Source organism: Helobdella robusta (genome assembly GCF_000326865.2).
Source record: "Helobdella robusta unplaced genomic scaffold HELROscaffold_29, whole genome shotgun sequence".
In the NCBI taxonomy this organism is placed as follows: domain Eukaryota; kingdom Metazoa; phylum Annelida; class Clitellata; order Rhynchobdellida; family Glossiphoniidae; genus Helobdella; species Helobdella robusta.
In genome coordinates this window covers 51,920-74,044 of record NW_008704475.1, presented here as the reverse complement: position 1 = coordinate 74,044, position 22,125 = coordinate 51,920, and the positions used below count along the sequence as shown (strand labels likewise).

Sequence of the window (22,125 nt, the reverse complement as noted above, 5' to 3'; positions counted from 1 at the left end):
ATAAACAATATCTGTACTCATACCTGCTTCCAATGACGCCGTTATCTCATCAACAAATTTCAAAAGCTGTAATGTGACTGAACGAGACGGGAGGAACCCATATTGTCTCTCTGTGAATAGATGGTTGCTTAAAAAATAATTTTTAATATGATCAGCTATAATTGATTCCATTATTTTGCAACATATTGGCGTTAGTGCAATTGGTCTGTAATTGGTTGCCAAAATTTTGTTACCTTTTTTATGTAATGGTACCACCAGAGCTGTCTTCCAATCACTTGGAATATCACCCGTATTTAATGATGATGGCAGTTTTCAATCAATCAATCAATTAGTTTATAAAGCGCTATTTCCGCGATGTTCAATAGCACTACTCAAGAAATTTTGCAAACAGATGGGTCTTGAGATCCGCTCTGAACTTCGTAAGTGATGGAGAAGTAGTCAGAGAAGGAGGTAGAGAGTGCCAGAAAAAGCAAATGCAGACTTAGCAAAAGAGTGTTTAACACTAATTAAGAAGTGTGAGAACAAAAAGACGATTGTAAACCGGAGCGTTTAGTTTTAATTAATATATCTGGTAAGTGCTTATGAAATAATTTAGATTGAGACTTAATACATAAATGTGCAAATTTTAAAAATTATTTTATGGGTGGTAAGTGGAAGAGAACAAGATATGGAGATATATGAAAAAGAAAGAGGCACGAGCAACTAGACGAGCAGCAAAGTTAAAAGCTTTACTTTAAGGATGGAGTGTAGAATCAGGAAGACCATAGTAGAGTGAGTTACAATAATCAATCCCAGATACGACTAACTAAGTAACAAGAAGGAGAAGAGAAGGATCGCCAAGAAAAGGCAAAAGTTTGCCAAAAAAGCTTGCCTATTTTAATTTTATTAGTTTTTATTTAATATATTTTATTAATTTATTTTAATTTTAATATATATTTTTAAATTAATAAAAATAAAATTGATATTATAAAACATTATATTAATACAACGATAGAATTTTATGAAAATTGTAAACGTATTGTATATATATAAATATATATATATATATATAAATATATGTATATATATATATAAATGTCCGGCATAGAATAATAAGCCACCTAGTAGATTTTTGGACATCGTAATTTTTGTATCGCTGGTTTTGTTTACAAAGTGGTATTAGTGTAATTTTTATGAAAATTTTTTAAATTTAAGTAGTTAATAAAAAATAAAAATGAGTAAAAGTAATGATGGCGACGAAAAAACTGAGGAAATTTATTGCATTTGTCGAAGTTCTGATATTTCTCGGTTTATGATGTACGTAGGTTGTTGTTTGTTGGAGTTGGTTGAGTTAGGACAGGTTTGATGTTGGTTTTTATTTTTACTTTTTATGAAATCAGCCAAAGATTTTAGCGCAGCCTAAAATTTATCGTTGTTGAGACTTTCAACTCAAGTAACTGGAGACTAAAATAATCATATTAGGTTACATTTTCAGGGTTTTTATTTTATCCTCAATTTTGATTGCACAACAAAGCTACTTCCATGACTATGAATCTTGGTAAATATCTAAAAAAATTAATAAATACAAATAAAATGCCACTGCCTATATGAAAAATTACTATGTCTGCGGCAAATAAAGCGACATATCTTTTTTACTTTGCTAATAAAAATATAATAGGTAATAAATTTAATTTAATTTTAATAGCTAATAAATTTAATACTACTGTGTACTTCTATGAGTACTCCTCAAGTACCAATTTTAAGTACTGGTACTTGACACCTAAATACTTATACTTATATTTGCTGTTTCACAATGTGCATGTACTTGTACTTATGACTTGAAATTTTTCAAGTACAGGTACAAGTGCTTTACAAAAATTTACAAATTTTAAAGAGACTAATATTTTGTTTAGAGATTTCAGCCATTTTTTCATATTTGGATTGGTCAAAGTCGAGCTAGATTTAAGATTTGAGCCAAATTTTTTATCCTCTAAGTTTTAATATATGCGTTGCGTATGTATGTCTATGCTTACACATTGTATATTTGTTTGTCTACATTTGAACAAGTATGTTAATGTGTGCTATTTAATGAACATATTGTATATGTGTGAAATGATTTGAAGCATGAAAAAATACCATCTTGAACCATCTGATTGATGTGGCTATCTTGGTTATATCTTAATTACTTTTGAGTGACCAGACAAACAACATCTCTGGTCCGCATAAATAAACATTTAACATATTTTTTTAGTTAGTCTATGATAAATACTAAATACTACCTATGATGCCAATGTCATATAAATATTATATATATATATATATATATATATATATATATATGATATATATATATGATATACAGTTGGACCTCCTTGCAACAAATTTGATGGTTCTATGAAATAATTCATCACATACAAATTTTGTTATATAGAATTGCTTTGGAAAAAAAATCTATATTGCTTTGAAGGTGTTTATATGCGATTTATTTAGGAAAAACAACCTCTCAATTATTTGTTTTTATAACAAACAGTAATGATACATAGTGTAATTGCAAAAAATTTAATAAATAGTATGTTATTATATGTATATACTTACACCATATGTATACAACAAAAAGCATAATAACCAAAACAGTAATGCAAAAATTTAACTTAAGTTTACTATTATATAAAGATTTTCATAGTATAGTAGTTTGCTATAAGTAGGTCTGACTATATATTCACAAAAATTTACTAGGTCTGCTGTAGATACTGTGACTTTTTAACCTAGTTGATGGTTATTACCAATCTGATATTCGCAGTAAATGCTGTGGCTTTTTTTGCAAAACATCTTAAACTATGTCCATCATAGATCATATATTTATTGTTATAAATAAACTCTGAAAATTAATTGATTATTTGAATTGTTTTTAACAGAGTCCATTTAAATTAGTTATTTGCATTCAGCTTTAATGATTTTTTAAAAAACTACAGCAGGGGTGGGCAAACTATGGCCCGCGAGGCCTTGTTCGCCAAAAAATGGTCGTCAGCCAGACATGACCACAAATCTTAAAAAAATTTTCCTCCGGGTTTGAGTATATACTCAAATACATATGTGGCCCTTCAAAGATAAAATAGTTTTCAATGCGGCCCTCACAGCAAAAAATTTGCCCACCCCTGAACTACAGAATACATTATAATTTTTACCATATAAATATTTACCCTGAAAATTTCACCTGCTGTGGATGATTTTTTTACAAGTTGTTTGAGTTTCATTATTAAACTCTAAGATTAAATTCCTTGGCTGTGAATATCTTTGGCTAACCCCATGCACCTCTGGTTTGTTTTTTGTTTTTTCACACAAATTAATTGATAATTTGGTTCTCATCTGAATAGAGCTCATCTGAACTGGAACACACTAAACTTAAATTTGTTTTCACACTTTAATCCAAATAATATATTTCAAATTTTTTTTACTCTAGTACTAATCTAATATATTTCAAATCTCTCTTTTTTACTCTGGTATTAATCTTAATAGAGACTATTTCTTTGAATGAATAACTAAATTTAAATCAAATTTTTTAAAAATTATTTTCCTGTGATGCAACTTCACCACATTTTACTTCATTTTTTATCTTTACAAACAAATGATCTATTGGCTTATAAAACTGAAATACATTGTTAAACTATGCACTGCACACAGTGGTTGTGAAGAATGCAATGGATGGTATCATGGAGATTGTATTAATCTAACTTCAGATGATGCCCAAAACATTGAACACTGGTTCTGCAACTTTTGCTTAAGTAAGTTTCCATTGCAATCACCATTATTATCAGCACCATCATCACCTCGTCACTAAATTAATGCATACTTGATTAATAATTTCACACTTTGGCTAATATTAACGAGTCCTCTACCTTCTTCACTACATAGCTCATGCTTGAAATCATTCTATTTGATGTTTTGAGTTTAAATTAGACTTTTGAAAGTTTTGTTCCATCATTGAAGCAGGTTATGGCTAGTTCATTGGATCTTCAAATGTTCAAATTCTTTTTTTTACTTATCTATTCTTTTTCTTTTTTCAATATTCTATCAAATAAGAAAATCTATTGAAATATCAAGGACTGTAACATTGTTGTTAGATCATTAAATGGTATATTAATTTATCTATATATGATTTATCAATATATGATGGTGATGCCAAAGATTTGTTTGACATAAATACTATTCAGAATCAAATCCAACGTTGAAAATTTTGTACAAGAAAAGTCATCTATCAAAAACTTCCATTGATTCAAAATCCTACAAAGATGATGACGATGATTGCGATGATGATGATGATGACGATGAAGACGATTGGAAACATAAAAATCACAAAAACAAGACCAAGTATGATGGCGAATCTAAACATCACAAGCATACTAAAAGAGTTTGTTTTATTTTTTGCCATTGTTTTCTAATCAGTGAATTTTTGAATCTGTGTAAGTTTTCATTCAAAAAGCATGATAGGTTTTGCAAGGTTTTATTTTTGTGCTGAGCTAGTTTGAATGTAGTCTGCACAAAAGTTAGACTATTATATATATATATATATATATATATAATATAAATATATATATATATATAATTATATATATTGATGAGGCATTTGCTTGTACATACAAATGTTTAGTGGCTGATCTAGACAACTTCGACGGAGAGCCAAAATTTCATAATATATATATTATATATATATATATGTTTATATGCTGGTAAAAGATCATAATTTTTACAATATTCTATAAGTTCTACCGATTGTTTGGCAAACATATTAACGCCATACATTCGGTAGAATTTATAGAATATTGTAAATAAATAAATAAATATATATATATATAGATATATATATATATATATATATATATATATATATGAATTCAATTTCTAGTATATTTAGTATATTTAACCGTACTTGCATTCTAACAATAGCATATATGCACAGCCAATTCAACAGCGTTCATGCAATATTATACCAACATATGCACATACACGCGTCACGCAAATCTCTCAACATCCCCCACCTCATTGAACGTTGTCCCGACATTTGCATTCGCAGTCAGGGACGTTGATGGTCCATCTTTCGAGTTCAAGGATTTTTGCAGCTTCTTTCCGCTGTATGGTTCTTTTTTCGGTACCGGAGCCTCAATAACGGCCGTCTCGATCGGTAACCCACCATTTTCCAATCCAGTGTTCTGATCGTAGAATGTGGCTGATCGATTGGGACGACAGTCTGTCCTCCATCAAATTGATCATCTGTCAGCAAGCTTAACGGAGATGGTTGGAGAACAGAGCAGTGTTTTTACACATACGCGGACTTCATAACACTGTCCTTCCATCTCAAACTTTTTCAGGAGGGCTATTTCACATCTGTTGACAACCTCTTTGTCCCACTCACTGTGTAAATCTGTAATCTTCTTTATTATGTAATGTTTTTGACGTGTAGGTAGTCGTGACTTAATCCAGAAATGCATCAGTTTTATATATACATGTTTTGCACATTCACTAACTGTGAGATTTTGCGAATGGTGGTAATGCGTAAAGTTTTTGATAACATCATGGCCAAAAGGTAGTCTAGCACCTGTCAGTCTCAGTAGGATACCCAATCGCCAAATATGGTCACTTTTTTGTGATGATCTTGCCAGTTTTGATTGTGCCATTATCCTGAAATATCAATCAATCAATCCTCGTTTATAGTCTCCATCCGTTATGGGTCGGACTTTTTTATTCCATTCATGAGCTTCTGTCTCCAAGTCGATCTATCCATTGTGTCTGTCTCTTTGAGACCAAGTGCCTTCAAGTCCTGTATGGTCTGCTTCAAGGACTTCTTTAGGCGACCACTTGGGCGGGTTCCAGGCACCTGGTTCTCAGTAACGGAAATTATTGTATCGTTATCGCTTCACATGGCCAAACCATCGTAGGCGATGACAACGACATGCATCCTTCAACATGCACAGTTCCGATCGGTTCAGGATCTCGGTCGTATGGATATGGTCCCTTAGGTCAACATGCTACATCCAACGAATCGACTTCATGTCAGTTCGGTGAAGCTGCTGTTCGAGTTTCGGCCAGGTCTTTGCACCATACGTCAGAACGGAACGTCTAGCTGTGTTGTACAGCTCTGAGAGCAGCAGTAGAGAAATGCTATACCGCATTAGTACCGATGTAAGAAGGTGCCATCTGCCCCACGCCGTCCCACGCCGCACGTATGTGTCCACGAACGGCGGCATCAGCTGTTCCAGTACAATTTAGCACATCTCCCAAATAATGAAATGAAGTAAAGATTTCGATCCCGGAAATCGTATCATCACCTGGGCCCCGTTTTCGTAGATTGATGCAGGTGGGGTATACGAAATCGATCATTTTTCTCACTGATCCGGTAATTCTCGAGCATCATCTGTGACACCACTGCTAACATCGTAGACATTTGACCGAGTTGCTTCCAACTCCAGCCCCACACACCAAACATGGACAATGACCAGAGACTACAGGCTCAGCGGTACCACCGGGGATCATAATTTTTGTTTGTCAAGATTTGCCTTTAGCCCGTGAACCAGATATTCTGGAACAAGCTGTTTATGTAGATTCCACTTGGTTGCCTCAAAAAGCACTTTGTCAAAAGCTTTTTCCAAGTCCACAAATACAGGGAACAGTCGCTTTTGCTTACACGATTACACTTAGTTACATGCTAGCAGTTTGTTGGTGAATACGTTCAGTCATTCACATTAGGATATTATTCAAGTACCATCGAAAGCTTTGAGGGACCCCTAAACCTTGTTCAAATGATATGAAATTGCACAGTTTATTTAAAATGCCACATAGAAACTTTTAAGAGGGTGACACTTGACAATTTCCAAATTTCACTTTTTTCTGGGAAAACTGTGGAAACAGTGCCATAACTTCTCTTGCAGATGTTGAAGTATCTGGCACACGTCCAAAAGGCCGTCCAAAGAAGTCCTGGTCGCAAACAATCGAGCAAGAAATGAAAACTCTAAATTTAAATGAAATGGATACAACTGATCGTCTAATGTGGCGCAAAAAGTTGATGGTAAAGAAAACAACGTCCTACCTCGGGAAACCGGGTCTCTGGACGCAAAATGAAGATTGATTGATTGATTGATCTGGAACACCTTAATTGTATATATATATATATATATAGTTGATTTTCATACTTATATTTTAGTTTTAACTCCCTTGTATTATGGTTGACGATGAATACATGTTTTGTTTACATACAACAGCAAGAAAAGGAATTAAACAGAAAAAAATCATCTCGAATGTGTGGCTCATGCAAAGCGTGCATCAGAAATGAAGACTGTGCCAAGTGTGATTTTTGCAAGGTCATTCTATATTGCTTTTTTACTTCTAGTTTCTTAAGGCAATTTTTCATTTTATCATGTGTTCATTCTCATTGATCTATTTGTTTATTTGACTTATTTTGTATGAGTAATTTTAATTTTGTTTCAAGTTCTAGTTTTTAATTAATATTAATAGTTAATTAAGTATTATTTGGTAAAATGTGTATGTAATTTGTATGTGCGGTATATGAGAGGCAGTAGTGCAGGCATAATTTATTTATATGTTGTCAGGAATAGAAAGAGTAGCTAGGCTTGAGGCAAGTGAGAAGTAATTAAAAGCATCAAAAGCTTTGGAGAATGTTCGAGCAATGAGATGAACGAATTTATAATTATTGAGCAGTCAGTTGGTTGTTGAGGTGAGAGATATGGTGGTGGTTATTAATATATCCTTAAGGCAAAGAACGATTTGATATTGTAATAATGATAGTGATATTTAAAAAATCAATATAATGGCATCACGGTTGCTTACCAATTATTAAATTAGATTTTGTATTCATTCAAACAGGACATGAAAAAATTTGGTGGACCAAACAAGTTACGACAGAAATGTCGACTTAGACAGTGCCTAAATTATGTATGATTTCTACATTTTACGTTTGTTTTTTTAACATTTTTGCATTTGCTAGAAATTTTTTGATCACTAATTATAAATTGCAATCCTCCATTTTAATAAATATGAAACGTATCAACTAGGGAATCTCTACAATGGTGAACGATGATCCAATTTTTTCTAAAAGGCTTGTTTTATATTTTTTTCATTCCGATTTGTACTCATTATTTTAGAAGGTCACATTTTTTAGTCTTTTCCATCATTTAATTTTTGGTATGTTATTATCGTCTCCTTGCTGCTCTTGGTTCCACCATTCATTCTTGTTTGTTTCTTTACAGTCTTTTCATGACATCTTCAAACTTTTCATACATACCTTTTGTTGAATACCTTATAAATTTTATAATGCATATATATTTACATTATTTAACATCATAGCAGCAAAAAGGAAAGCAGTCATGAAAGTAGCAAGTTCAGTGAATCACTAAAAATGGTTTGTTTGTTCTTGCTTTTTGTCGCCATCATCAACCATCACCATCCATAAAAATCGTCTTGGATGATAGATCACCCATAATGCACGTGCATGCACCAGATAATATGCATATGCTCTTTCTCTCTACAGGACGCCATTCAAAATGTTTCTCAGGCTGCTTTAGAGTCCAACAACAATTACATGTTTCAACAGCAGCAGCAACAACAACAACAGGTGCAACAACAAATGCAACAACAACAACAACAACATCATCGCAAACGCATGCAACACAGTTATTATATTGATGATGATTATGTAGGATATTCTCAACCTAATAAAGAGAAAAAGCATTCATCAAAGTTAGCACCAACTCAACAACATACAACAGCTCAACAAAGGTACAGTTACCCTAACAAGTATTATGACGAGAATGGTCCGAGACAGTGTCTGGGACCTGGTTGTACAGAGTCTGCAAGACAGGGCTCCAAGTACTGCTCAGATGACTGTGGTATGAAACTCGCCACTAAGTAATACATTCCTGTCGTTCACAATTGATTACTTCATTTCATACTTCCCTCTGCTTAATCAATGCCTCTACCTAAGGAATAAGTGTTTTGATTAGTTAAAATCTATTACACTATGGAAATGTTTAATTTCTAAAAGAGAAAAATTTTTCAAAAGTATTTGGAGACACAAATATGTTGAAACAGATTTTTATTTTTTTACTTTGCACAGTCGAATATTTGAAATTCTTCCCCGTCGAATACTTGAATGGCAGTCAACTCCTTGTATAGCTGAACAGAACAACATGAAACTTCTGGACAAGATCAGATACAAACAGTTACAAGCCAAGGAGCAATTACTGGAGTTGGAGCAGAAACGCAGAAAGTTGGATGAGATCATTATGATAGGAAAGAGAGGAACTGTTTTAAATGCGGACGAGGAGGTAGTTATATTCATTCCATCATCATTTTTTAAATTTTATTCGTCATCGTGTTTATATCAGAGTTGCATAGCATCTTGATCATTCTTGGTGAAATAGTGTATCTGTAAATTGAGTTGAGTTTGAAATGAAGAAACCTGAGTTTTAAAATTAGGAAAAACGGAAGACCTCTTACTCAAGAGTAGAAGTGGACATTTTGACAGAGCCCGCCTAAAGTGGTGACTGCATAACTTAGCTAAAATAGACAGGAGCAGAAAAGACTGATAACCAGAAGGTTAAAATGGGTGCCACCTTAGTTTTTGGTTATGCGTTATAGGTTTTTTGATGTGTACTCTGTGTGCATGCTTGAGCTAATAAAAAGTCACGTTAAGTTTCCACTTGTGCTGGAATTTAGCGGATATGGGCTCACTTTCGTATTGAGTTAAAGGACATTTTTAGTCCATTTTGTCTAGTACACACTAGTAGACATGTTGCGCAATTCTGGTTTCTGAGATGTGACTAGGTTTGTCTACGAAATATGTCTATCAGTCTCGTCTTCGGACCTGTTGTGAAGGCGAAAATCACACGTTTATAGTTACCAGATTAAAAAGGAGACTATACAATTTTAAAACTTTCTTTTTTTTTTATTTTTTGGATTGGTTTTATTTTTAATATAATTGGTTTTTTAGAATTTTATTTCATTTTGTTCTTTTCACGTCTGTTGTCAGTTTTAATTTATTTTTATTTTTTCAAACTTAAAAAAAGTAATTTTTTCAAGTAAATTTATATATATATATAAATATATATATATATTTATAAAATGATAAAGTATATTTTTTTAAACAGTGTTCAGAAATTTCATTGAACTTTTTTTAAACGACATTAAGATAATCATATTATTGCGTGATAGACGGGATGATGAACAACGTCTCATGGCGCGCTGCAGGCCTTCGTTGTTGAACGGTTCATGAATAAATTGCGCTACAGAATGGTGTATTTTCAGATTTGCTTCACTGAGCAATGATCTGGAAAACAATACAGCACATTAACCTGCAAGCGAGTAATTATCTAGAAGAATATATCTGGTGCCATACGTCATTGTGGGAGATGATGTTTTCGCTCTATCTAATTATTTGATTAAACAATACACATTCCAGAAAGAGTAGACAACTACAGACTGAGTAGAGCTAGAAGGGTCATTGAAAATGTTTTTGGTATTATGCCATCCAAATTTTGAGTGTTTCTCAAACCAGTTGCATTACAGTTAAATAAAGTGGAGTCTTTTTTTGATCTTGCGTGTATCTGCACAATTTTCAATTCTGAAGACTTGCCTATACTCCACCTGCGGTTGTACGACGGTTCTGGAAAAATAATTGAAGGATCCCGGAGAAGGGAAAATTAGAAGAGTGTGAGTTGGTAATTCTTCAAAACACTCCGCGAAAATCATCAACTAATTTTGATAAATTTCATGACTTAAGAGGTAGAAGTAGTTTGGCAATATGAGGCAATACAGTAACTGCAATGAAAATAAATAAAATAATATATGTGATTACAAACTATTTTTACATATAATAATTGACGTTTTCAAAATAATAAAAAAATTCGAGCAAAGCTTCATTGAATTTAATTTAATGCAATAAAGAATTGAAATTAAACAACTCACAACAATAACATAACCCACGATATAAAATAATCTAATTTTTTTCTTACTTCATCTAATTGCTTTCATTCTGTTCATCGTCAAAATCTGTTTCGTCTACTGGCGCCAGGAACTGTAAGTAATTGCAAGCTAACTATGCTGACTTTCTGAGAGAGGTCCCGCTTGTTGAACTAATTTTTCCGCCCCCAGTTGAAGGATGTTTTCATATTATGAATTCTTCTCTACGTCATTCACAGTTATATTGTATTTTGCAGCCAGAGAGTACAGGGCCGTTTTTCTTTAGACTCGATTTTTGAAGTCGGACTCGATACATCCCACTCACAAGAACAAGACCCATGATAATCTTCAATGAATTTTGAAACGATGTCGTTGAACCACATGTTTAAAAAATAGCTGTTATAACAAATTAAATTAAAATTGTTTCATAGAAAATAAATTAATTTGTAACATTGATAATCTAAATAATTTTTGAAGTAAACTTTTTTTAAATTCATTTCAATTCAAAAAGTTCAACATGACAACTATTGAATAGAGTAAAATTCAAAACTCTGGTTTTAAACTAAAAACTTTGTTATTTTTAATGAAAAATTTAATAATTAAAAAATAACTTGAAAAGATTGAAAAATATTACTAAATACCAACAATATTAAATAAAATATTGAAATGATGCAAAGGTAAAAAAGAAAATTTAACCGATCTAAAAAAAATTTTAAAGTAAAATAAAAAGTTCAAAAATCCATAAAGTCTTCCATTTCAAATAAGAAACTTGAGACGTGCGTTTTTCCCCTACGCAACAGATTCGTAGACCAGGATTGACCTATATACCTACTCATATACAAACCGAGTCACCTCTCAGAAACCAGAATTGCGCAGCGTGTCTCTACTATACAAAAAGATCAGAATGCACACGATAGTCAATAAGATTAAAATGCATACAATAAAAATCACATAGATTGTGTATAGATATCGGTTTAATTTTTTGTCTGTTAATGTTCACCATCGATTGCCGAATTTAACGGCATGTAGAAGAATGTTAAAATTGGAGCGGTCCATGACATGATTATTTGGTGGAGAAGGGGATGATAGAATCGAGTTATTAAGCCATTTTTAGACCTGCGTTCGTTCAAATTTGATGTCATAAAATGTTACGTTTGCATTTTTCAGGTCGATCAAGATGATGATTCCGATTTGAGCACATTTTGCATAACTTGTGGACACGAATTGGCTCAAAAAGGCGCTCTTAGGCACATGGAAAAATGTTTTAATAAGGTTGTTTTGCTGTATTTTAATTTGATGAATGAATTAAATTGTTAATTACCCAAAGGCATAATGTTGTAACTATAACATTCCTCAGAAATTAAGGCTTTTTTTTTAAATTTTTTAGAGCCGTGCTCAATGATTCAATACTTAAAAACTAATTTTTCAGTTTATTAAATTTTTAGTTCAATGGAAAATAACAACGTATTAAATGCTGATAACCATTCATGGTCATGGTCATATTATGTGCAAAAGATACTTAAGATACTTTCACACTTTAAAATATTTTCAATATTGTATTAAAATTTGATATAGTTTTTTAAATTATTTTATTGTTGGATTGAAATTATGATTCCTAATAAATTATTGTCCAGTTTGAGAGTCAGACGTCGTTCGGTTCGATATATAAAACCCGCATTGAGGGAGATCCAATGTTTTGTGACTTTTACAACCCCCATCAAAAAACTTACTGCAAAAGATTGAAGGTTCTCTGTCCTGAACACACCAAAGAGCCAAGGGTAAGACTTAATGAATATCTCATTCAATCACATCGTGGCTCGTAACTCTCATTTTTATACTTTGGTTCAAGTGTTATGAGCCGTATTAAAATTAAATTACTAATTAACTAAAAACTTATAAGGAACACGATTATAATTTTTCATTTTTTGGTGTTTATAAATTGCTCACATTCTTTATTTGTCGTATCATTGTTATTTAAACCACATGAAGGCACCTGAAAACGAAGTATGTGGATGTCCGCTGGTGTCCAACGTTTTTGAACCGAATGGAGAGTTCTGCCGAGTTTCAAAAAGGAAATGCGTGAAGCATCATTGCTGGGAGAAGCTGAGGAAGGCACAAATTGACATGGAAAGACTGCGACAGGTTCGACTTCAAGTTGAGCTTGCAGCTACAAATTTTGTTTTCATTAATTTATGCTGATTATTAAATCCTAATTAGTTAAAAAACGCAAATGTTATTTATTAGTTTGATTCCCGCGAACTTTATTTAACTACCCATTTTGAAATTGTAACAACTCTCAGTCCAAATGAACTTTTGCGAATTCTCGAGCACAGAGGGTCGTGTGTTTCATTCTGCTAGCTGTCCACCTCGTGCGTCGCTTATCGAAATTAAATAATATTGCCACGTTGTTATATGATTGTTTTCTAAAACGTACATGAGAAATTATTATATAATTGTGATAAAATAAATGAAAATAAATTACGATTAACAAATTAAATTCTAAGAAAAAATACAATTGTTAAAAATCCCAGGTCATTAAAATCATTAACAAATAAAAAAATATTTTGTAAAAGAATAATTTTCTAATGCTTTTGTGAACTTAAATGCACACAAATATGCATACATACAAACACATTCATCCATGACGTACAGTGGATGTCGCTGGATGACTTGTTTGAGCAAGAACGTCAGGTGAGGACGGCCATGGCGAATCGTGCTGGTGTGTTGGCCCTCATGCTGCATCACACAATCGACAACGATCCCGAGACACCCATGCTGCCTACGAAGTTTCGGTGAGGAAGAAGATGACCCAACACAAAAATAAAACGTTCCTGACAGACTTTTCGTCATTATATATTCATATTATTCAAACAGTACTGTATATTGATTTATATATATATATATATTAGGGATGCACCCCTAATGTATATATATATATATATATATATATATATAATATACATATGTATATAAAAGTATATACACACAACATGTTTGCATTTGCATGTTTTTTTTTTGTATTAAATTGAACAATAAATTTTAGTGCAAGGTGCAGTTTTGTTAACGGCGCTGTTGTTTCGTTATTTCTACGTAGTTGGCATTCAAACCAGAGGTGTTTACAATACTTTTTCTCAGATGCAAGTGCTCAGGTCTCAAGTACGAGTGCAAGTATTGAAAAAAATGTTTCTAGTACGAGTACAGGTGCCTAGCCCTTAAATACAAGTACTATAGTTCGAGTACGAGTACTTTTATATCAAATGTTAATGACGAAGGACACTTAACAACAAAACATTTTCAATCAATCAAAATAAAAAAAAATCAATCAACTATTTTATTTCTAGAAATGTACCGATTTACCCGAATTGACAGAAACAAATCCAACCAGAGACGTAGTCGCAAGTAGATTTGTGCACGGTGCATTTTGTTATAATTTGCGACTGTGGCTTTACTGTGTCTTAAACCCAGCACAAAACCTTGTTGTATTGCAGCCCTATCAATAAATTAGCTTGAATTTTATAAAAATTGAACGAATACCTCTTGCTTGATTTTTTGATATACTATCATATATAAACATACACATTAAAACAAACTTGCATGCATTATGATAGCATCAGTGATTATGCATGCATGCACTCCACGCGTTAACACATTTTGAAAAACAAAACAATACGACACGTTCATTAAATGACAAACACTAATATGTTCTAGGGTAGTCACAAAAATTTTTCATAATCTTAACGGAAGAACCTCTTAAATTGTGTCACTTGGCAAAAAGATTACATTTTTGTAAAGTTTTAGCTCAATTTGATAATTCTAGCCTGTGCCTCGTCAAGGATGAAAGCTTCAAAAATTGAAAAAATTTGGAAAAACCTCATTTTTTGTTTGTAAAATAAAAACAGTTTATCTTGAAATATGATTTTAATTTTATTTTGTTTATCTGTTTATTCTCTTTAAATTTTAATATCGATATTATTTAGCTACAACCTATATTTTCTGAGATATTTGCATTTTTATCCTTGTACCATAGGAAAAATTTGAATTCTTTTATTATGGCTTTATATGCTTAATAACTTAAACACGATTAATGAATTGCTTCTAAAGTTGGACTAATTGCATTTTTTGTAAAATACTGTTGTTACTTTTTGAAATTTTACTTTTTTCTAAATTTTCAAAAAAATCGTCGAAACGTTGATGGCGCACGTGTTTCAGAGGTGTCCGCTTAATCGATGCTAACACTGGTCAACACCCAAAAAATTTCCTAAGGTCTTTCGGCTGATTTATGGAAATTTTGATATCCTGAATCCAAATATCACATTGGTTTTTCTAGATCAGGTCAACTTTCTAAGCTATGGCCATATCTTCATTTTCACTTTTTTGTGTACAGTCCCAGGTATTTTCGCTGTATGTGATGCTTTGTTCTTAATCACTTCATCACTATGAGGAATTTGCAATTTTTAATTAATTGATATTTTTATGTTTCCCCTATGCACACACACACACACACACACACGTTCAATGCATTAAATCACGTAACTACAGTCACGTGATCAGACAATCGCAGACATGCCCGGACGAGGCTGTGTATAACTATGGATAGTTACGTCAGCATTTTCCAAATCTGAGCCATATAGCAGATTGCATTAGTATAGGTATCAGTTGCAAACGAATCGCAAGCGAACGACATGGCTTCCAAGAGAAGATCTTGTAAAAATAAACCCGACGTATTTTGCTATATCTGCGGTGAATACACACTTGTTCATAACAGGAATCAAGTCACATGTTTCATAAAGCGTGCTTACCATGCTTATTTTTGTATTAAACTTGGTGACCAGGATAAAGATTGGGCGCCACACATGGTATGCAAGGCTTGCACCGTGTATCTGCGTCAGTGGACCAAGGGCAAGAAGACGTGTCTGAAGTTTGGAATTCCCATGGTTTGGCGGGAGCAGAGAAACCATGACATTGACTGCTACTTCTGTAGCATCGATCTGACTGGGATAAACAGAAAGAACCGAAGCAGCCTCGAGTATCCTGATTTGCAATCCGCACGTCGTCCTGTAGCTCATTGTGATGATATCCCAGTACCTGTGTTTCACAAACTTCAAGACATCAGTGATGACGAATCCTCCAGTGATGAAGATCAGGAAACAGAAGAAGAATGGCCAGTTGTTGACGATGAAACTCCACAGCTTTTTTCCCAACAGGAGCTAAATGATCTAGTTCGCGACCTCAGCTTGTCAAAGGCCTCTGCTGAACTGTTGGCATCCAGATTGAAAAAAAAACCTCCTCTCTGGCTGTGCTCGCATCACCCTGTACCGCAACAGGCATCAAGAGTACCTCCAATTTTTCTCGGAGGTGCAGGACTTGGTGTACTGCACAGATATTGCACAGCTTCTGCACCACCTGGGAGTGCCGCAGTACAAGCCCGAAGACTGGAGACTGTTCATTGACAGCAGCAAGCGGTCACTGAAATGTGTTCTACTGCACAACGGCAACCAGTTTGCCTCTGTTCCCCTTGCTCACTCTACTAAACTGAAGGAGAAGTATGAAGCGGTGAAGTATGTGCTGGAGATGATTCGTTATGATCAGCATAAGTGGGTTATTTGTGTCGACCTGAAGATGGTGAATTTTTTGTTGGGGCAACAATCCGGGTTCACCAAATACCCATGTTTTCTGTGCATGTGGGACAGTAGGGACACTGCTCACCATTACACGAAGAAGGACTGGCCTGTGCGAGAGGAACTAGTGCCTTGCAGAGCAAGTAACGTTATCAACAGCCCTCTGGTGGACAGAGACAGGATACTCTTCCCACCACTGCACATCAAGCTTGGCTTGATCAAGCAGTTCACAAAAGCTCTAGACAAGGAAGGTGGCTGCTTCAATTACATGTGCCAGACATTTCCGGGAGTAACCATAGTGAAGTTAAAAGCTGGTATCTTTGACGGTCCTCAAATCCGTCGGCTCATCAGAGATCCAGAGTTTGAAAAGTCAATGAACAAAGTGGAACAGGAAGCATGGAATGCTTTTGTTCTCGTTGTGAAAAACTTCCTTGGCAACAACAAGGCCAGAAACTATGCTGAACTTGTCAACAATATGGTGACTGCTTTCAAAAAACTCGGATGCAACATGAGCATCAAACTGCATTATCTATTTTCACATATGGATCGTTTTCCTGAGAATCTTGAATCAATGAGCGACGAGCAGGAAGAGAGATTCCTCCAGGAGATGAAGGAGATGGAGACCAGGTATCAGGGACGTTGGAATGCCGTCATGATGGCTGATTACTGCTGGACTCTAAAGAGAGACATCCCTGATGCTGAGCATTCCAGGGTATCCAATAAACGGAAGTTCCAGCCCTAAATTCTTAACAATGACGAACATTAATGACCCTTACTTAAGGTACTGTGTTTCAGAACGCTTTTTTCTCTTTAAAACCAATTCCGAATGAGAAATGTTCATAGAAATAAACCGATTATGGCACAAAAATTTTACTGATTTATTCACAAATAAAATAAAATAAACATTTAACTTAGCAGAAAAACTGGACCTGACCTAGGTCCAGTTTTTCTAGGGAAACGGATGTCATTTTCGGACTCAGCGGGGCCAAATTATCATAAATCAGTTGTAAAAAATTAGGAAATTTCCTCAAAATTTTTTTTTGTTGCTCAGTGTAATAAAACAGCGAAACTTGTCTTCCTCCTTCATCGTAAAGATCGCCCAACAAAGCAGGCACATCAGAAGCCACTTTTATTGGCTGCGAGAATTTGAAACCAACACCAGATATTTACGAGATTTACGATTTTGTATTATTTTGAGTAGATTGAATGGAAGATTTCGATAAACTGGAGAAGCACGTAATGAAATAAATGTGTTTCTTTATTGAATTTCCAATAACGAGCAGTGCGAGTGTCGTACAGGTATAGAATTCCAGATAACTTATTAACTTGGTTTTATACGATCCAGATCAAAGTGTTAAAATAATACATTTACTGCATAACAGTTGTAAAAAAATCAATTTTTCCGCAAACCACATTTAGTCTGAGCAAAAATGTTTTAATAAAATGACTTGTGTGATCCAGTGTATTTGTACGGTGCTGAGCCGCAACATGTTCAAGAAAGTTTTTTGAATTTGTTGCAAACAATGGAAAACAACGAACCTCCGTTGAACGGTGCTGACATTTCAAATGCTCAAGCTAATTCAAATAAAGTCTTCTTCCCAAACAAAAATGTCAATGATGGGTGGAATGTTGTCGATGCTCCGTATGTTCCTCCAACCTCTTCCTCTTTTTCTCCTCCTATTCCCCATCATCTGTCCCAAAACTTTTAAATAATCAAATGCATAAAATAAAACCACAATTTCAGCGGCATGTAGACTATCAAATGCAGCCTTTCCACCACCACGAACATTCATTCATTCAATGATTCTCTGTAATCCCTTAAGGGACCGTTGAGGCCAATGGTATTCTTCTATCTCTCCAAATTCCTTTTCTTTCCCTCGCCATCTTCATTGAGCCCAATGTTCCAACCCCCGTCCATTCCGTGATATCATCCATCCATTTCCTCACAGGTCTTCCAACTTTTTTCTTCCAGTCCCTCTTTCTCATCAGTACTTTTTTGATCAGTCTGTCGTCTGTCATTCTGCAGATGTGCCCAAAGATACCCAGCTTTCTTTCCTTGACACTTTCATACACAGTTTTTTGTCTTCCAAGTTGTTTTCTTATGGCATCGTTTCTTATCTTTTGTCTCCAACTGATTCCCAGCAACCACCACGAACAGCAACAGCTAATCTTACCATTACATCAACAACACATAAAAAGATTACCGTCATTTCAGCAACGTTCAATATTACCACCATTTGAACACTTTTATCAACACTTTAGACAAACCGTTCCAACATACTAACAAAACAACAACAAGCATACAAACCCCCGCAGTAGCAACAACTACAAGCAAACAAGCCCGCACAACGACAGCAACAGAAGCAGAAACAACTACAAACAGCAACAATGATATGAGCCTACACAGCTACAAGCAAACAAGCCCGCGCAACAACTGCAACAGCAACATGAAAGCAACTTTACTTAACATCAAGCCTACAAAGTCACACAACAGCAATAACAATTATTTCCGCCAACCCAAATTGAACACGAACAAGAGCAAGTATTACAACCAATACAACAAAAACAATCTTACTTTCAACAAGAAGATGCTGAGGAACAATTAATACCAACATTTTACAACCAATTTTTCAACAGCAACGACAACAACATCAAATATTACCAGCAAACAGGCCAGAAAATGAAGAAGAGCAGAAAGTGATACCGAAATTTTAAAAATATCGCCAACAATAAGCCATCCCAAATTAACACGTAGTTGTTTGCAAATTAAATTTTTAAGTTAAGTTAAATATGTTTAGAATCGATTTTTAGAAAAGATTGCGCGTGAGATAACTGTATTTAGCAAATTTCATACATTGTGCGATTGTGTGTGTGCGCGTGCGTGTGCATGTTTGTGAAAATTTGTGATGTGTATGTGCGGATCAACAAAAATAAATAAGTATTTTTTTTGTATTGTCACTGGAATATTTTCTATATTCTATATGTTGAAGTATTTCACTAATTATTTTACTTGATAATTAATTACCAAAATTTAAATTTTGTATACGCGTTTAAATTATTGCATTTGTTGAGGTGTAGTAAAATAATTAACTGCAAATCCTGAAAGTGAAAGAAAGCATTCTAGTAATTTTTCTTTTTTATTGTTTTTCCCAAAACTAAACTGTTCAACCCGTAAATGGCGCTCGTGAGAAGAATCGATAGCTAATTGATGGGTGTCCCCTTAATGTTAATTGATGCCAATGAACGATCGATAAAGGCACGCCTGTCTTCCTCCTTCTTCATCAAAAAGATCGCCCAACAAAACAGGCCCATCAAAGGCCACTTTTATTGGCTGTGAGAATTTAAAACCACTACAAGATTTTTATGAGTTTTACAATTTTTATGAGTTTGATGAATTTTACGATTTAGTTATAGAAAGGGAAATAAAAACTTAGAATGAAGGCTAAAGTGCCTTTGTTTAAGGATGAAGGCTAAAGTGTAAAACATGCCTTTGTTCATCATTGTTAGGGCGTATATATAAGGAGATGCTTTCCAAATTTAATTATTTCACTTCTTAGATTTGAAGAGCTCAATAGTAAATTTTGCAGTAAACAATAGACTGAGCATAAATGTATTACAATCAGAAAGATGATTTGTTTGAGCCATCGTACTTGTTAAGTGCTGGAGAAGACGAATTATTTCAAGGAGGTTTCATGGGTACATTAAATATAGAAAAAATTTGCGTTATTCATTCAGACACAAACAACAATGTCTTCTCAAACTCATGTTCGAATGATGGGTGGAATAGGCTAAATAATCAGATTCCTTTTTCAACTTCTTCCGAAACGTCAGTGTCAGCATCAAAATCTTTTTCCGTGCCAAGAACTTTGAATAATCAAATGTTTGACTTACAACCACATTTTCAACAGCATGAAGATTATCAGATGCCCAATTTTAACTACCGACAACAGCAGTCAATGTTACCATCACGTCAGCATCAACAACAAACAACACCACAATTTGATGAGCACTCAATAATACCATCATTTCAAGAATTCCGGCAAGTTTATAGGCAAGCAGTTGCAACATACAAACCACAGGAACCAGTATCCGAACTCATGTACCAGCAACAAGAACCTGCATATAAGTCCAGGCGACAGCTTCAACAAGGACAAGCACGCAATCTCATGCAACACGAACCTTCATATAATCCTAGACAACTGCTAAAAGGACAAGCATGCGATCTTATGGGACAAGAAGAAAACCCTGCTTGCAAGCCCATACAGCAGCTTCAACAACTACAAGCATGCGATCCTATGCAACTAAATGAATACGAAACACAACAACCAAACAAACCTACCCAACAAGTGTTATCAAACGAACAACCAGTAATTCAACGACAAGAACGACACTTGGTTCTGCCAACTTTCGAACAGCGATTACCTCCGATTCAACCTTCAACATTTCAACATAACCTCCCGGAATTTGAACAAAAACTGACAGAATTTGGATATCAACAACCGGAGTTCCAACAACAACCAAATGCATTTCAGCAACCACCACCATTCCAGCAACAACTTTCACCGTTCCAGCAACAACTTTCACAATTCCAGCAGCTTCCACAATTCCAACAACAGCTTCCTTCATCCCAAAATTTTTCTACTTATCAACAAAAAAACGACGAACAAGAGCAACAAATAATGCCACAGCCATTTCAACTGCAACAACCTCTCAATTGCGAACAACTAACAGAATCAAAACCAAAAACAAGGATTTCGAAAAAAAGACGAAGCAGACCAGTGAAAAGGACGACCGAAAGTTACAGAATGGTATACACTGCTCGTCAAAGAGATATATTAGAGATGGAATATAGAAGCAAAGAGTTTATTGATCGAAAGGATCAGATTCGGATCGCGGAAAAAACCGGATTAGATGATCGTCAAATTAAATTTTGGTTTCAAAATCGCAGAGTCAAAGATAAGAAAGAAAATAAAAAATAGAAAGATTTTAAGAACTAGACTTTTAGTTTGCTTTTTGTTACTGTTTCAAAGAAATTTATCTGTTTCATAATTATATATTATTATTATTTATAAATATATAAGTATGTATGAGAGTATGTATGTTTGTAATTCATTGCATTGATCTACTTAATTTTTCAATATCAAATGAAATTAATTTATATTTCATTATTTAGTAGAACAAATGCAGCTTGCTAGGATAAAAAAGAACCGTTAACTGAATTATTGACTTTTTTTATCTAATCACAATTAATTTTTTTGGTACAGTATAAACAAATAAATGAAAAAATAAATCAACCAATCAATCAATGTAACTGTTTGGCGTTAATATGTTTGAAGTTCGTTTTTTCGATTTTCTCACTATAGTTTTTTGGAGAACGTTTAGTTTATTAAAATTCAAAATAAACTTATTTTCCGAATTCATGCTGCAAATAAGGCCATATTTCGATTCCGAATGAATCACCATCAGTGCAATTTGATTTATATAGGGAAATATTCACTTTGTGAAAGTGAACTTAGATGGAAAATAGGTGTCAAATTTCTTTATTGGTTGGTCCATCTTC

The 22,125-nt window shown here is 34.0% G+C and overlaps 4 protein-coding genes across 4 annotated transcripts; all 4 read left to right on the top strand.

Moving 5' to 3' along the window:
• Positions 1–1,157: 1,157 nt before the first annotated feature.
• HELRODRAFT_112476 (hypothetical protein) lies at positions 1,158–14,009 on the top strand. Its single transcript, XM_009020706.1, has 14 exons — positions 1,158–1,296; positions 3,661–3,761; positions 4,191–4,387; positions 7,233–7,331; positions 7,855–7,923; positions 8,043–8,086; positions 8,335–8,389; positions 8,519–8,895; positions 9,104–9,314; positions 12,115–12,219; positions 12,582–12,725; positions 12,937–13,089; positions 13,600–13,853; positions 13,874–14,009. Exons 1-13 carry the CDS (start codon positions 1,214–1,216, stop codon positions 13,741–13,743), a joined length of 1,782 nt encoding a protein of 593 aa, XP_009018954.1. The 5' UTR covers positions 1,158–1,213; the 3' UTR covers positions 13,744–13,853; positions 13,874–14,009.
• A 1,620-nt stretch (positions 14,010–15,629) lies between these two features.
• HELRODRAFT_174143 (hypothetical protein) lies at positions 15,630–17,307 on the top strand (the record flags this gene model as incomplete). The annotated part of the gene is made up of 2 exons (XM_009020705.1): positions 15,630–16,204; positions 16,272–17,307. 2 exons carry the CDS (start codon positions 15,630–15,632, stop codon positions 17,305–17,307), a joined length of 1,611 nt encoding a protein of 536 aa, XP_009018953.1.
• Positions 17,308–18,088: 781 nt separating this feature from the next.
• On the top strand, positions 18,089–19,171 carry HELRODRAFT_174142 (hypothetical protein; the record flags this gene model as incomplete). The annotated part of the gene is made up of 2 exons (XM_009020704.1): positions 18,089–18,207; positions 18,781–19,171. 2 exons carry the CDS (start codon positions 18,089–18,091, stop codon positions 19,169–19,171), a joined length of 510 nt encoding a protein of 169 aa, XP_009018952.1.
• Positions 19,172–21,358: 2,187 nt separating this feature from the next.
• HELRODRAFT_148593 (hypothetical protein) lies at positions 21,359–21,529 on the top strand (the record flags this gene model as incomplete). Its single annotated transcript, XM_009020703.1, has 1 exon — positions 21,359–21,529. A coding segment is annotated over one exon (171 nt), but the record flags the coding sequence as incomplete, so codon positions are not given.
• Positions 21,530–22,125: the final 596 nt, after the last annotated feature.